General features: G+C 40.5%; 1 protein-coding gene across 7 annotated transcripts in view; it reads left to right on the top strand.

The window, feature by feature from the left end:
* The first annotated feature begins 213 nt into the window (after nt 1–213).
* RSPRY1 (ring finger and SPRY domain containing 1) overlaps nt 214–15,928 on the top strand; it is a 40,358-nt gene continuing 24,643 nt past the window's right edge. For 2 of the 7 annotated variants that reach the window (XM_062586652.1, XM_062586659.1), the window contains exons 1-3: nt 7,128–7,427; nt 11,641–11,844; nt 14,046–14,540. In XM_062586652.1, coding sequence (XP_062442636.1) covers nt 14,194–14,540 — 347 coding nt within the window. In that variant the 5' untranslated portion in view covers nt 7,128–7,427; nt 11,641–11,844; nt 14,046–14,193. Of the gene's footprint in view, nt 352–880; nt 963–6,013; nt 6,159–7,127; nt 7,428–11,640; nt 11,845–11,956; nt 12,029–14,045; nt 14,541–15,928 lie in introns of those variants that run through there. The other 5 variants (XM_062586654.1, XM_062586656.1, XM_062586658.1 and 2 more) reach the window with 5 other exon arrangements.

Below are 15,928 nucleotides of genomic sequence, written 5' to 3'. Positions count from 1 at the left end.
CCCTCTTCTAACCAATCCTAGCCGTTCTTACGGGAAGACGCGCAGACGGCCGCCGCTCCGCGCGTACTAGGAGCGCGCCGGCGATTGGCTGCGAGATGACGTCAGGGCGGCCCCGCGCCGCGATTGGGCGAGGTTTGCCCGGCAGGGGCCGGGGCGGGGCAGGGCGGGTCGCCCGGGAGACGGCGGGGGGCGGGGCGGGGCGGGGCGGGGATGGTCGGTGTGTGGCCACCATCTTTCCGCCGCGCGCCGCGGCGGCACAAAGGAGCGGCGCCGCCTCGCCTCGCCTCGCCTCGCCTCGCCTCGCCTCGCCTCGCCGCCGGCCCGAGGGGGCGCGGGCGCCGCGCGGCCCCGGTGCGTAGCCGCGCGGGGGCGGGGCGGCGGGGGGCTGCGGCGGAGCGGAGCGGAGCGGGGGCCCGGCGGGGTCGGCCCTGCCCTCCCGGCGGCTGGGGCCGGCGGCTCCGGAGGGCGCGGCGCTGCCCGCCGCGTCCCGGGAGCTGCGCATGTGGCTGCCGCCGGGCGAGTCCCCGGCGGCTTGGTCCCCGGGAAGTCCGAGACTTGTCTGGGGCGAAGGACCGGGCTCCGGTGCCGCCGAGCTCCGGTGCTTCTGTCATGCCCGGTGACCCGCCCTCGGCAGAATAATCCTTATTTATGCAGGTGCTGCCGTGGCTTTTGGTGGAACAGATTGCATAAGTGGAGTTATTTACGTGTGATTAAAAAGAAAGGAGAAGAAGAAGAAAAAGAAGAAGGCAAGGGGCCAAGATCAGGCTCTGTTTGCGTTGTGCTCCGCTGAGCTGCTTGCATGCTTAGACGCTTGCAGATCGCTTTGCGGGGAGGCCCCGAGTGCAGAGCTTGGTTTCGAAGCTTAGAAGCTTGCTTAAGAAACCTGCACAGCTTGGACGAGATGGGAGTTTGCTGGCGCTGGCATTGTGCTCCCCGAAGGTGCTGTTACTCGGCGCAGCAAGGTAGTCCAACTTTTCAAGAGCGTATCCCGGGTCCTGGGAGATTTTCCTGATGCTTCTGTGACTTGTGGAACAAGAGCTGTGCTACAGCCCATCAAAAGGAATCGGGTTTTCGTATACAGGAGGCAAAATGATGTGCTTCTCTGTGATCTCTTGGGAGCCAAGAGACATTCAGAAGAATTTTGTTTAGCCTAGGAATACTTTTTTACTAATGGGAAAAAGTCTAAATCTTGAAAACTTTATTTACCACTCTTTGATTTTAAAAACACTTCTGCAGAACAACTTCTCTGGTTTACAGTAGACTACAAAATGCAGTTATTTATCCAGATCTTTTGTTTTGCTTGCTTGGCAATAGATGAGGCAGTGGAACCTTTCCTGCTGGTATGGTAACCCCGCTGTACTGTTTTGTTCAGTCATTGGTTAGAGAACAAGTTTCTTCATTGCTTTGCATCATATCAATATCAAACGTGCATTTATGTTTAAGCCCTTTGATTCTATCCTACTAGTCACTGTCCCTCCCCCCCCCCCCCAGCTTTTATAGTTGATCCTTATCTTCTGCCATGTATCAGTAGGTACATTATCCTTTCCGGGTACGTTTCTGATGCTAGTCCTTTTTTCTTCTGTTTTGTTATCACTAGATCTTACTCTGAGTCTCTCAGTAACCACTTCAGCCCTAGAGTTCATTTTGACAGTCGGTCTTTTAATTTGTCAGCTTTCCTCATGTGATGAGACTTTGGCTTATGTAGAAGTACAGTCATGACAGCTGTCTCTTTCTCTGAATATATTTAACCTTTTAGACATCCCACTGTTCTCACTGTTTTCTGTATTTTTTTTTAATGTCTATGTCAGTATATGCATTCTTCAACATAAAGAAAGAGTTTTTTTTTCAACTTGCTAATAGTTTTGTCTCGGGTTACTCATTTTTGTCTTCCAGTTGATGCGTTTATTTGATTTGTTTCTGTCTTATGCTGATCCTCAGTTCAGTTCTGCCTTACTCATAATTTTCTGTACATCCATCTTGATCAGTACTGTGAGGTCACTGTCATGTGCAGACCTAAATACATTTGTTGTCTTCCTGTCTACTATAACTCTTCCCCTTTTACTTCTTAGTATTAAAATCTTTCCTATTGCCTTGCTAAACTAAAGACATTTGAAATACTCTGTCAGCTACTTGTCTCCTGCTGCCACTTTTTTGGACTCATTTATTTAGCTATCCCTTTCTGGATGGCGATGCATTCTTAAAACTTGTCATATCATTTCAGGAGTCAAGGATGCTGTTAGCATATTTTTCTTCTAGATTATCCAACTGTAGAGAATTGATCTGTTCTTTGCCCTGATCTAAATCTGGCCTGTAATTCTGCAAATGCTTTTGCATATGTCTTTGTTCTCCTCTGCCCAAGCCCACTCAGCAATAGAGTTCTTCTGTATTCTTGGCACCCAGTTCTGTTTTCTTCCCTTAGGTCGTTACTGTTATTGCTTTGTGCCCCATTCACTGCTATTTATTCTCATTGGTAAGTCTGGTTGAATAGGTTGTGTGTTGCCTTTACTGTATTTTTTCAAATGCTTGCAGCACAGCTGTAGTTGCATGACTGCTTCTTTCTGTCTTTCCCCTTTTCATCCAAACACTATCTTGAGGTCCCTTCTAATTCTGACAGTTTTTAGCGTCTGCTTTTCATCACTTGCATGGGAAGCTCCTGCAGGATATTTTGATGTAGTATTTTGTATTGTATATGACTCCTGTAGATACTCTTGCTATTGCTTATTCTTTGTTAGCTTAGTCTCAGTTAGTTACCTAGTTTAGATTGTTGATCTCTCTGGTTCAGATACTCTGCTCACTCTCCTAATCTTCAAATAGGGTATCTGTGTGTGTTTCAGGGAGAAGAGTGTTGTTGATTTCTTTAAGTCTTTCATTTTCTTTCATTTTCTTTTCTTTTTTTTTTTTTTTTTTTTTTTTTTTTGTTCAGTGTCCAATGTATGGTGTTCGGCTGTGACACTTCATCTGTTAACCACTTTAGTATCCTGCTCTCTGGTCTTGTATTTCAGCGATTGTTCAGTGGCCCTCAGAAACCCACTTTATGTTGTTCCTTTTTATTTTTTTTCTTTTAGAAGGGATAGGCTGGTTTCTGCACAACCACAAAAGACTACTGAGTATTTTTACGTCAGAGGCCTTGGCTCTCAGCATGTTCTGTTATGAGCCCCATGGATGACCATGCTAATTTATGATCTGCGATAAATTACTTGCAGTCTTCTGATTCCTATCTAGAAACTATAGCATCTGTCATATTCTGCTTATTAGGTAATATCAAAGTCCATTTCCCATAAGTTTTTTTTCTTGAAGATTAAGGAGGAATAACATGGAAGATATTTAGTAGCTAAAGCAATACGTTAGTGGTAAATGTGGTGATTTGTTATGGAACACTTATTGTTCTGTTACTTTAGACTTTTGTGTTTGTGTTTCCTTCCACGTTAAGAATCTCCTGTAGCTGATAATGCTTTGTATTTTGAAACATGTCCTGTTGCTCTCTTTAGGTCATTTATGTGTATGTTGATATCCTCACAAAATGGAGCAGAGCTCTGCACATGCACTGTGACAGCTCTCTCTCAGCCTAGAAGTAGCAAGTTAAAATACTATCACTTGGTAGCAGAATTGAAGGTGAGCTACGCTGATGAGGTTTGTTCTGTTCTGCTCCCTTGTCAGTATGTTGTGTCCAGAATTTTCAATTCTACTATTCTTTTCTCCCAAAAGGGTGATTGCTCAGTAGACTTTGAATTCATTCGTTGCTTTAAAGTAGTACAGGCAGATGTATTGCTTTTAGGTTCATCATCTCTCAAGAATCTTATTAGAATTCTGTCATGTCATTCTGTGCTTTGTATTTCCTTGTATCTTGATGGCTTATTTTGTTTTTTCTTCCTGATTTGTATGCAGTTACTGTAAACTTGGTATGTCAGAACAGCAGTTGTGCTAGCATGATCTTTATTGCCTTTGCAGTTCTTCATTGTGTCTTTGGGGTCTAATATGAGTCAAATGTTCAAGTATGACAGCTAGATTTTTTGACTGACCAGTGGATCATGATCTACCTTTGACTGTGCTTGTAAGTTATTTGGTACCATGTCCTACCATTATGGTGGGCAAGCTTGTGCTTTAGAAGTCTTACAACTTTGCCATGGAAACTTTGTGTAGTGATAGGTCATTTTGGGTTACTCGAGTATACCACTTCTTGTTTATTCTCGTACGTTTATGAATGAGAGTTCAGTAACTCTCTATCCTTTTCCAGATACAGCTTTCCCTTTGTAGGAGTAGTAGTTTCTAAGCACATATCGTGCTTGCAGCTGTAGTTATTTTTCTCTCAAGGCTTTTTTGCTATAGAAATGCTTCCCTTTGAATTTTCTGAACATCTTTGGTATTTTGCTGGACACAAGGAGAAGGTTCAGATTTGGTTCCAGTTTGAATTATGTTCAGGTATTGACCTGGCTTTTTGGATTGCTTGTTTCGGTACATGTTTACTAACTGGTATTAATAGAGTTGAGTCATGTAGGTGACAGGCAGCTGCCCTCTAACCCTATTTCAGAAGATTGTACAGTTTGTATTTTTTTTATGTGACTGCAGGCAGAGTGGGGCACAGAAAGTGATCTTGGGAGAAAAAAATATTGAGACTTTGAGACTCAAATGTCTTTGAGACATTTGGCAAAATAACATCTAAATGTAATTGTCCAAAAAAGCTTAAATTGTAGTCCTTTTGAAATTCCGCAAGAAGCTATTTAGGAAAAGTCCAAAATAACAGTGACTCATGTTCCCGATATCATCATTATTTTTGAAAGCTTCTTAAATGAGCCTTCTACCTTTTTTTGACGTACATCCCTAATGAACTAAAATGGGCGTGCACTTTTGTTTAAACCATTTTTAGACTGCCTTTTGAAATGCATGCATGCCCATCTTCAGTCCAGTTCCTGACCATCATTTGCTTAAGACTGTTCCTTTTCTCAGCTGCAGGCCAACTTCTGCTGAGTTTCCTCATACAGGCCCAGGCCTCAAAGATACTATGTTGCTATAAGCTTTGTGGAGGAAAAAGAAGGCTGCTGGGCAGAGGGATTTATCCCTGTTAATCCTCCCACTCTCCTCCCTATATTCTCAAGTGAAGGGCTGCTGTGTGAGCTTTATTACTTACTAGATGTCAAAAAATCCATGTGGGAGCTCGGTCTGAGGAGGTAGGTGTCTCTGAAAACTGATGTCACTGGTTTTGCTGCTCACAGAAACGCTCCTATTATACTTGGCCATCTACCCAACATCAAGGTCTCCTTTGGAGTATACTTTCCTGGTAGACTTATAGTGGGGCAGAGAACAGACGGTCCTCAAGCCAGGACCTGAAAGACAAATGGTGAGAAATAAAATTGCGTCCTTGTTTTTTTGCGGATGAGAGGACGAGTTCAAGTGAGCTGCCCAGAGTTGTGTTTGAAGTTCTACGAAGTTCAGCGCCAAAGCCGTGGCGCAGAGATCACACTTCCTCTGCGTGCCGTTAAGGCCTGTTTGTTAACCTAGTGACCTACATGTTATATTTGATTAAGGGAGCAGTCTTTTGAACAGCTGTTACTGTATCCACTGACAGGAGGAAAGAGAATTGGAAGGACATTTCCCACTTTCTCCATACAATCCTGTACTTAAAATAGTGAATAACTGCCAGCTCTCCATGATTTGCAAGGAAGGTCACAAAACTGGCTTTCAGCTACTGTCACTGGAAGCGTGGGCCATCCTCTGATGCTACTTGATTTACTAAGAAGTAGAAGGTTCTTCGGCCTGCTTCCTGCCACCAGTGTTGGGTTTTTTTTCATTCTTTGAGATGATAGCTAATGCCACAAAGTGACAAATTTGGTGAGGCTGAGAATAGGAGGTTCTAGACATTGTTTGCTCTATGATTTGCTATCTTAGGCAGTTGTCTGACAACCGACAGCACAAGCTTCCAACTGAGACATCGCTGAATTTTTTTCAGCAATGTTATCAAAATCCTTCACACATCCAAAATGTTTCAGTGTATTTGCTGCATTCATAATGGCTTAGTCATACCATTTAGCTGCGCTCATTTCTGTGGTCTAGACAAGGAAACTGTTGTGCCTTCTAAAGAGTTCTGTAGCTAATCTTTCTTTGAAAACAAACCACAGCGCTGAACACAGATCTGGGAGAAGCAAAAGGCAGGAAGCTCTAAGGTTAGTTTACGGACAAGAAATAGCAGAACCCTGGCATTTCACCGTTTCAGCTCAGTTGCCCAAAGCTGGCAGTTTACTGAGAAGCATCTACCTCTAGAAAGATGCTACAAGTAAGGATTGCTATAGGCAGCATTTTGATTACTCAGCTGCCCCTATGCTAGAATAGCCCTGTAACCATTGCCTGTGGTAGGACTACGTGATGTGACCATATTTGAACTGCTCAATCTCTGCTTGTGTCCGAGTGCTTTAGTAGTATTTTTTTTGATAATGAAGTACACCTCACTGTAATAACCTGCACATCAGCAAAGTGATTTCCCCATAATTTGAGAAAACTTTTCAAAGAAAACTTGAAGAAAACTGGGTAGTAATACAGGTAAACGTTAATCTTTCTGGAATGGGCTATTACTAAATTTCCTTTTTAAAAAAGGTTGTTGTTGGCTTAAGATATTATTATCAAACAATTCTGCACCTCTGCTTGGTGCCAAAAGGAAAGAGTCTCCATACTTTCCTTACAGCATTGTCTCGGTTCTGGAATTTCTTAGGCCTTTGTTTCTAATCCTCATGTCTTGAACTTTTTTTGTCAAAATTAGGAAATCCCTTCATTGCTGACAAAGCCTGAAACTTTAAGGGGACAGCAAGGACAATTTAATTTGAATTGATCAAAGGATTGATTTCTAAGCTTCTGAATAAGAATTCAAATGCCAAAACTTAATATGGTGTAGCTAATCAATTTTATTTAGTGTGCCTGTATTGCTTCAGTTTGTCGGGCTAGTGTTCCCTGGCATTTGCAGTGCATTATCCTTATCTTCCTGTCACTTCTGAAACAGTGGATTATACTCTGCTCCTTGAGCAGGTGCTGAGTCTAATACAGCTCTACAACACCAGCTTGATGGAAGCAAATCTCTCCTTAAAGTTCCCTGGAGCTTTCAGATACCACTGCTGTTTTTTTTTTTCCAGAAAAATGGTGTCTCAGAAGAACTAATCAGCTGCCTCAAAATTTAAGAGCCAGAACCTCTCCTTCTGTCTCTGAAAAGAAGTAAAGACCCTCTGAAGTTTGGGGCATAATGAGCCTGGAAGTCATATTCTGGTTTATTGATACTGATGTTGGATAGGTGGTGAGACTCACTAAGTGTTGAAATCAAAACTAAGATTCCTTTATTTATTTATTTTATTTTATTTTATTTTTAAGGTCAGGGTACAAAGGACAGTTCCATCTAAAGAATCCTGAGAAGAGAAATTAGGAGCTCTGGGAGAGGAAGCTGGGAGGTGGTAAGTACTCTAATTTCTGTTTCAGAAAGAGCTGTAACAGAGCAGTCCCTAGTGTTTGAAGAACCCTGGGGACTGATCTCTCCTTAACTACAGATAAGGCAAAACCTAGGCAGCAGGGCAATACTCTCTTCCTGTTGCTACTGTGTTTACCAGTCCTACTCTAGAGACACTAGCTTAGATAAGAAAGTGAAGATCACTTAAATCCAGATATTAATTTTAGCAGTCCTGTATCAGTTTAAAAACAGATCCTACATTAGACCAGATCCTTCAGCTGCTACCTATTTTGTGACTAAACTGGGATTACTTATGAGAGAAGATTGCAGGATTAAAGAGCAAACTGTTGGATGAGCTCTGTGTAACTCTGGGAGTTTCCCCTGACAAGTGTTTGGGCCAAAGCTGGATACTTTGAGGTATGATCTCTCTCTTTCATCCTCTGTGGAAAAGGCACAGGTCAGTCAGTGTTTGGATCTTGATGTCTTTACTGTGATTAGCAAAAAGGAAACGGACTGTGGCAGTGGCTTTGTACTGCAGATGGTAACACATTGCAAATGCTTGTTTCTCATAGAATTTGGACACTAGTGTTAACCTTATGTGATTTTTATTTATCTTTTATAGAAATGAAAAAAATTTGAATTAGGGATTTGGTTTAGATTATGCAGTATTCTACAGCTGAATTATTATATGCAGAAGAATCAGCACAGAATCAGCATTTGATCATTCATTCTGAGGCCTGCAGTCCTCTTTCTTGCATATGCTGCTTGGTAACAGCAATGGAAGCTAAGTGGCTATTTCTCTTTAGTTGCACAAGCCTTTCATATTTACTTCTGCTTTGATTGTGTTGTCAGTGTGACCTTCTGAAAAGTCTCAACTTCACTATTTAATTGTATTTATTTACTGAAAGTGCTTACTTTTCTTCCTCTACAGCAATCATTTTAAAAACTGAGATCTTCTCCATATTATGAAAACCTATTTGCCAACAGCTGTTTTTCCCTCTTATGCCTATAACTAAGATGATTAATTTTAAGCAACTCCTAGCTGTATTTCCTTCTCTTGATAGTTTGAACTTTTGAGTGGCATCATAAGTATTTCAATCTCTTCCTTTTTAGGACCATCATTTCTTTGGGAAAGAAATGCTCAGAGAATATTTCTAATTATTTATCTCCTTAATAGGAAATTGCTGTTCCAAACTCAGTATTACTGTGTTTGCAGCCTAAGCTACTGTGTTCCTTTGCTCTTGAGATGGGAAATGCTGATCTTACTACTGTAATAGCAATAGGTGCTTGAAAAGTGGTTTTTGTAGCTGAAACTTTCTTTACTTGCTTATGTATATGAGTTTCTTGTTTGCTTGGCAATATGCTCCATTTCATGGAAAGGAGGGGGTTTTTCCATCGTAAAGCAGTATTATGGTTGGCCGTAACCAAATATTTGAGGGGATGAATCACCAATTCCTAGGCTGTGTCTTACAAAGAAAATAAGACTAATGCCATTTTCAGCTGACTTCTTCGTTGTTGTGTGCTGTCAGATGATTGAGATGTGGCTGCTGTTGGGAAAGCTGAGTGTCAGTGCTGCCAGGCCATGTCCATGGCTGGTGCTTTTTCCCCTTAGGCTTCCACCTGTGGCAGGTCAGTCAGCTTGCAGCTCCTTTACGTATCTGCACATTTCTATCTGCCAGGAGACCAGTACAATGTGGAAAGTGCTTGTGTTGAAAGACTTGTTCTGCTGTAGTGGGAACAGTCATGAGGGTTGGTGTATGTGTACAGGGGTTTTGTGTTCTCAGTCATGGAAAACTTCTGCTGACAGGCTTCAGGAGGGCCTCTGCAGCTGCTGTTCTCACATTTAAGAGGTGTTCAGCTCAAAAGACATTAGGCTCACATAGTTTCTTTAGAGCAAATGTCCTAAGAGCCTTCCTCCCGGCTGCCAGCTGGGGCATACATGCATGCCTGGGCAGTGGTTTCTGTATGCCTACTGCAGGTACTTTTGGTTGTAAGAGTGTCAGACTGCTGCTCTCATCCATTTTAGCATTATCAATTTAGAGTAAGATTTGAAAGGAGAGATACTAGTGTTCCTTTTTATTATTTTTTTTAATTTTTTTATATATATATATATATATATATATATATATATATATATATATATATTTGAGTAAGAACTTCTACTTAGATCCTATGTTTGGCAACTTATTAGTCCTGCATACCAGAACAGCATTTGATGGTCAAAATCCAGAGTGAATGAATGACTTGGCCAGTTGAGAAGCAAATACTGGACTCTGCCTTTACTATTTCTTGTATTGAGATCCAGCTTCTTTTGAAATAATGTTAAAAATAAAACAAAAGCATCAGCACTTCTATAATGTGGTTGCTTTTGTAACCAATTTTTATAGTCTTGTTATCACTTTCTAAATTTGCCTAAGAATGGTCTTCGGGTAAATGTGAAACTCTGAAAGGAGTGAGGCTTTCTAAGATTTAGGAGCATCTAACACAATATCAAGCTAATAGTAGAGAAGCTGCTTACAGCTTGTAACACAGAGAGCCCGTTTACTCTCTGTAATGCAACTTAACTATTGCTGACATTTTCATATGCAGTTGTTTCACATGGATATCTTTGGTTCTGTTCTGACTTGCACAAATTGTTTCAGAAAATGATATCCCTTTAATGTCTGTATAGTCCTGACAAGAAGCGTTTTGATAGGTCTTTGGTTTTCTAGTGGCTTTCCAGGGAAGCTTGTTCTTGTTTTGATGCTTAGGTGGATGTTAGCTCTGAACTCTTAACGTTGTTGTGCTAATATCATGTCATAATGTCGTATCAGTCTTTAAAAACTGTATCATCAGGGAATTTGGTACGATTTGTGGCTTTTACCTTTCACGTTTTAAGAAAACTAGTATGCTTTGGTCAACACTTGCTTGTGGCACTAAATTTAAAAGATGGTTGCAGAGACTCTTAGCTATGTAACTACTGAAAGAAGATAATAGATTATGAAAGATTAGTTCTCTGCCTTAACTATTTTTTTTAACAGCAGTTGACTTCAAGTATCTGCTGTCAAGTAAGCTGGTAAGCTTACCTAGACTAAGTCAGTACTGTTGTTCAGATAGAAGAAAGAACGAAAAACAGAGAACAAATCAAGACTTTCTTTCTCCTCCTTTTAGGCAATTAAAGTCTTTTTAGAAGTGCCTTTTTCTTGTCTGAAAACATAGTTTGTATTGTGGAAGACATACCTTGACTAAATGGGTGTCCCAGTTAGGTGACTGTCTCCCATTGCTTAAACACCATTGATTTTTGTGTGGGGAGAAAATACTGTCCTTTCTTTTTCTCCGTGCCATTGTGAAATGCTGCAGAGGGAGACTATGCTTACTTATTTAAATTTATTTATTTGCCTGTTCAGTCCTGCAGTTGACCCTGAAATAAAATTTGATGAACAAAACTCAATCCTCTATTTTCAGCAATGACAGTGATGGAGTTGGAACTGGTATTGGCAACCTAATGCTAAGGCCGTATTTCGCTATAATGTTCTAAAGCTGTTTATAATATACCATCTCAAATACAGTCTAGTACATCACTAGATTTTTCTTAAAAAAAAAAAAAATGAATTAAAATCCTTATGCATTTTCACTCCGTCCAGCAAAAGCTGGCTTGCAGGGCTGATCTATAACAATCTCTTTCTGTAGCTTACACTTCAAAGCATTTAGTCTTTGCGTTTTAGTTCAAGGCTTGAAAGTGAACTCCTTGGACTACTGCTGATGTTGGTGCACAATGAATGTGGTCAAACTTGGCTGTTTTACTGAATAAATGGAGTTTATCCTGTTGTTTCTCTTCTCTTTATCCAATAAACGTGTATACTGTACTTGCTTTAGATACTGTATTTATTTTCTGCTGTCACTACTTGAGTGCCCTGGAACCGATATTAGTGCTTCCTTTCTTCCTCCTACAAGTGGTAGTCTAAGGGGAGGAAACGGTCACTGCTCTGCACTTTCGGTAGTGTCTGGAATACCCATGTTGTAAAAACAGATTGGATTTTCTGTAGCTATGTTTAGAACTAAAACTAGTAGGTCACAAACTGCTTTTTGAAGTATTGAGAGGTCTTTCCCCTGTAAAGGCTGAATGTAGTTGAAAATAAAGCATGACACAATATCATTGTGGGTGTATTGAGGGGGTGGAATGTGTCTGTCTTAGAGGCAGTTTACAAATGAATTGGTCTTTCGTCTCCTTCTGTCTTCAGGGACTCTTCAGTGTGGTTTCTAAAAGTGAAAGCAGAGTCAAGTAAAGTGAAAGCAAAGTCAAGTAGAATGATTCACTGCACAAGATAAAAGCTTATACAGTGCAGCTTTTCCGGATACAACTGCCTCTACGCCCTAAGGAAGTACAGTCCATTTCTGTTACGGCGCTTTACGAGAAAGTCCAACTGTTCCTGAACCGATTGAAGGTGAGTTGGTCATAATCACTTGTTTTTAATAATGCTTTAAGTTGTTAACCACAAAAATCTTGGTTTCAATAATCAGTTTTAATCTTGACTTAACTCTTTCTTGTTTTCTTAGGCTGGTTCCTACTCTTTGGTGATCCCTAAAATACTGCCTTTTACAGTCAGTTTGGTCAGTTTGGATAACCAGGTGCCATCATAGTTCTAATATTTTTATAAAAAGTTACCAAAGAGGTTAACTAAATCCAGGTTTTTAATGTTTAACACATTAATAATGCAGTTTTATGTTTTAATGTTATGTTAATAAAATAGTCTTAAATGATCTGGATACATGCATATTTTTCTTCAAAAAGATATGTTTTGCATTTAAACTTGGGAGGGGCGTGGCGGGATTTTTTAATCTTTTTTGTGGGTGTTTTTTGGTAGCTTTTAAAGTCATTTGGGCTGGGCTGGTTCTGATCTTACACAATTTCCTTTAAGTCCTGTGGAATTTGTATGACACCCTGACATCTACTTTTTACTGAGAAGATAACGTAATATCTTTATTGGTTCAGACAAGAGGACTGTTGAGCTTGGCGTTCCACACCTTTTTGTGGTCCAACTGCTTAGAGAATAAGCCAAGCATATTGTGATACTAAAACCCTTTTAGTAGTCTGTGGTTTATGGATTCCGTGAACTGAAAATCAAGATCTGTGAACTAAATATCAAGCATTTAATATCTCCTTTGGGATTTTTTTGCTAGTTAACCTTCAATTGATTTCTTGTAGTACAATGAAGTATTAAGAAGATAATGTACTCTGAACCTACAGAAGAGTCTGAGGGCTTGTTTGAAGTGCTTTCCCAGTGGCTGCTATCCATTCAGACCTGTGTCTGGCTTCCAAACTAATGCTGTTACGGTCTTTTCTGAATGGTCTTTCCTATGGCACAGTTGCCAGTTGTCTCAGATGGGGGGGGGAACCTTTCATGTTTCAGAGGGGGCAACTGTCTTTAACTTTCTTTTGGATGTAAGGTGCTACATGTTTGCTGTTAAATAGATGACTTGACTATAAATTACTAATAACTAATTGCAGGATATTTGTCATAATTTCTTAGATGTTAATTTTAGATTCTTGAAATTAATGTAGTCTTAAAAGTTACTTATTCATTCTGACATGCTAGAAATGTGAGAGTAGTCACATGCTGGCTTTTGTAGGGCATTTTGCCCTTTTAGTTGAGATTTTCTATAAAGGTTCTGTAGAAATATACTCTGCCTATGCCTTAGAAGAAGAACTTACAATGAGGTTGGATTTTGAATCCTTTTGCCATTGCTAGTCTTGATTCAGTGGTTAGTAGGAACTGTCCCACAATCCCAATACTAGTGGTCCTGTACTTGATCCAGACTACTTGTATTAAGAATAAAAAATGACTGAATTAGTCTTCGTTCCCAAAAAAGGGAAGACCTGATTTGATGCTAAATGCAAAGAGGCATGCAACTTGCATGGAAAACACTCCTCTCAACACCCCAACAGTTAGATTTGTAGGCATTAAAATGGCATCTGCAATTCCTGTTTATTTCATGGTCAGTACTTGATGCATCCTTGGGTGATGTTGATATACGCACATTCAAAAAAAAAAAATCATATTTATGCACTGATGGACTAAACAGCTGGTTCCCTGTTAAATCTATTGTTTGTTGAGATAGCCATAGCATAAACGTTGTCTCATAGTTGTGGCCTGTTTTGCAGAGTCTGCTTGTGAGTGATGCTGATTACTCCTGATGTGTAACGAGAACCTTTTAAATGTTCAACTTTTTAGTTGGGTGGCCTGAGCAGTTTGTTTCTATAGAGGATAAAGAAAAAAATCAAGCTGCAGTTTGTGTTGTATGTATTAATGCTTGAAGGGCAGCAGTGTACTAGATTTAAGGACGAAGGTGTTCCTTTGCATCCAAAAATCTTGGAAGAACTGGGAAATAATAAGTAGTGTTGATAAGAATAATGTGTATGTGCTGGGTGCAACTACTTGCTCAGTGAACTCCATGCTTTTTTTTTTTCCTTCCCCCTCCCCCTTCCACTTCTTCCCCTCCCCGCCCCCAACAGAGACTTCAGATGCAAACCTTGTTTCCTAGGTGTTATATGCATCAAGACAGACTCTATTTTCTAAAATATATTTTTTTGTATTATTCAGTAAAAGAAATAACACTTATTCTTGTTTTGGATTTGCTTTTTCAGACTTGCTTCTGGATGACCAATGTGTATTCTAGCTGATAATGTCGGATACTAAGTCTCCAACTTCCCATTCATTCCAGCTGGTAGCAACACATAAAATGCAAAAATCACAATTCAGGATCATACAAATATTACTGTTAAAACTTTCTAGATGATTATAGTTGCTTTGGTTGTATTCTATGCTAGCAGAAGCCTTCTTCAAGGTTTACTGCTGACTCTAGAGCACCACGTTCCCCATTTATTGGGAGTCTTGGGGGCTATCAGCATGGGAAACTCCTGTGTTTGCCGAGATGATAGTGGAGCTGAAGACAATGCAGAATCCCAGAATCGCCAAACAGAGCACAGTAGAGCACATGTACCTGAAGCAAGAAGCCACCTTAGAGACCCTGTCCGGCCACCCAGAAGGGGGCGAGGGCCTCATGAACCAAGGAGGAAAAAACAGAATGTGGATGGGCTGGTACTTGACACACTGGCTGTAATTCGGACGTTAGTAGATAAGTAAGTACTTCCTCAAGGGATAATTCAACATGAATGAAAATACCATGTTCTTGTCTTCTCTCAAACTGTGACTCCATCCTCTCATCGATCTACACCTGACCCTCCCTGAAGCAGCAGCGTGTTTACTTCTGGAGGCTTAGGAGAGGAGCACCTTTCATAGGTAATAGAAGTAGCTCCTGAGTGCCCAGGTACAGACTATTCCAGGAGTTGAGGAGCTTCTTACAGTTCCTATATGGGCCTACACCCATATGGGAGGAGGAGTGTGCTCAGTATTTATTAACTGGCATAGATGCGCAGTTTAGGAAGCAATGAACATACTAGAGTTTGGGAACTTCTGTCCTAAAAACTGGTTCTTCTGTAAGATTTCTGTTTTCAGGCTGTATTTACTCCTCTGGAAATGGCTAAGCAAAACTGAGAGCTTTGATCTCTGTTTGTGTGAACAGACTGAGGTTTTCCTTGCAGTTATAAGTCTGACTCCTTTTCAGAGACTGCATGTTGTGACAGTTCAGCTCATGATGCCAGTATTGCATTCCTTGCATGCTCAAAGCATCCTTTGAGAGTGTGGGGGATATTTATGGATTCATCCTTGTTTTTTGGTTTTGCATAGCTTTCTACAGAGCTTTAAAAGAACCTGAGAAGTGATAAGTTAAGTTAGCTCATCACCTTTTGGATTAGATGCAGATTAGGAAATGGAAAGACCAAAACAGGAGGAAAAGGCACTAGTGTATCTTCATAGCTGGGATTTGAGTTTAAGTTGATTGAGGCTTGGGATAAACGAGCCTTCATTTGTATCTAAATAGTGGATCTGAAATATGCCTGCAGGAAGAGCTTGCCTTGCTGTTGTAAAATGCTTTAAATGGAAATACCAGGTCAATTGTTTTGTCTGAAAATTTAAAACAATTTTTTTTTGTGTGCGTTTGTTTGGGTTTTTTGTTATCTTTTTTATTTTAATCAGGATTTTGTGATCTGTCTTCATTAAAATAATTTCAGGTTTTTTGAGAATCTCTCTGTTATCTCAATGCCTTCCCCTCTGCCCTCCGTTCATCTACTTAAACCATTTCACAACATTTTTTGTGTACAGTTGTTCCTGTGGGTTTTGCAATCAGTTTTGTAATCTTGTAAGCACTTTCTTGTGCTACCAAGTGATAAGCATAGTTATGCCACTGATTCTGGAGTCCTATTTGTGACAAATTCCTGAAGCTACTGTTTTGTTTTTTAAGGAAACTTAGTTACTTCCTTAGAGTTGTAGAATCATGTGGGCTGAAAGGGACCTGCAGATGTTCATCTAGTCCAGCCTCTCCTGCTCAAGAAACAGATTGAGCAGATTGCTCAGGGCTTTGTCCGGTCAAGTGTTGGAATTGTGTACTTCTGAAGAGAGTTTGGCTTTT

This window comes from Rhea pennata, chromosome 13 (genome assembly GCF_028389875.1).
Source record: "Rhea pennata isolate bPtePen1 chromosome 13, bPtePen1.pri, whole genome shotgun sequence".
Taxonomy (NCBI): Eukaryota; Metazoa; Chordata; class Aves; order Rheiformes; family Rheidae; genus Rhea; species Rhea pennata.
The sequence above is the reverse complement of the archived record's forward strand: the minus strand, read 5'-3'. Positions and strand labels throughout refer to the sequence as shown.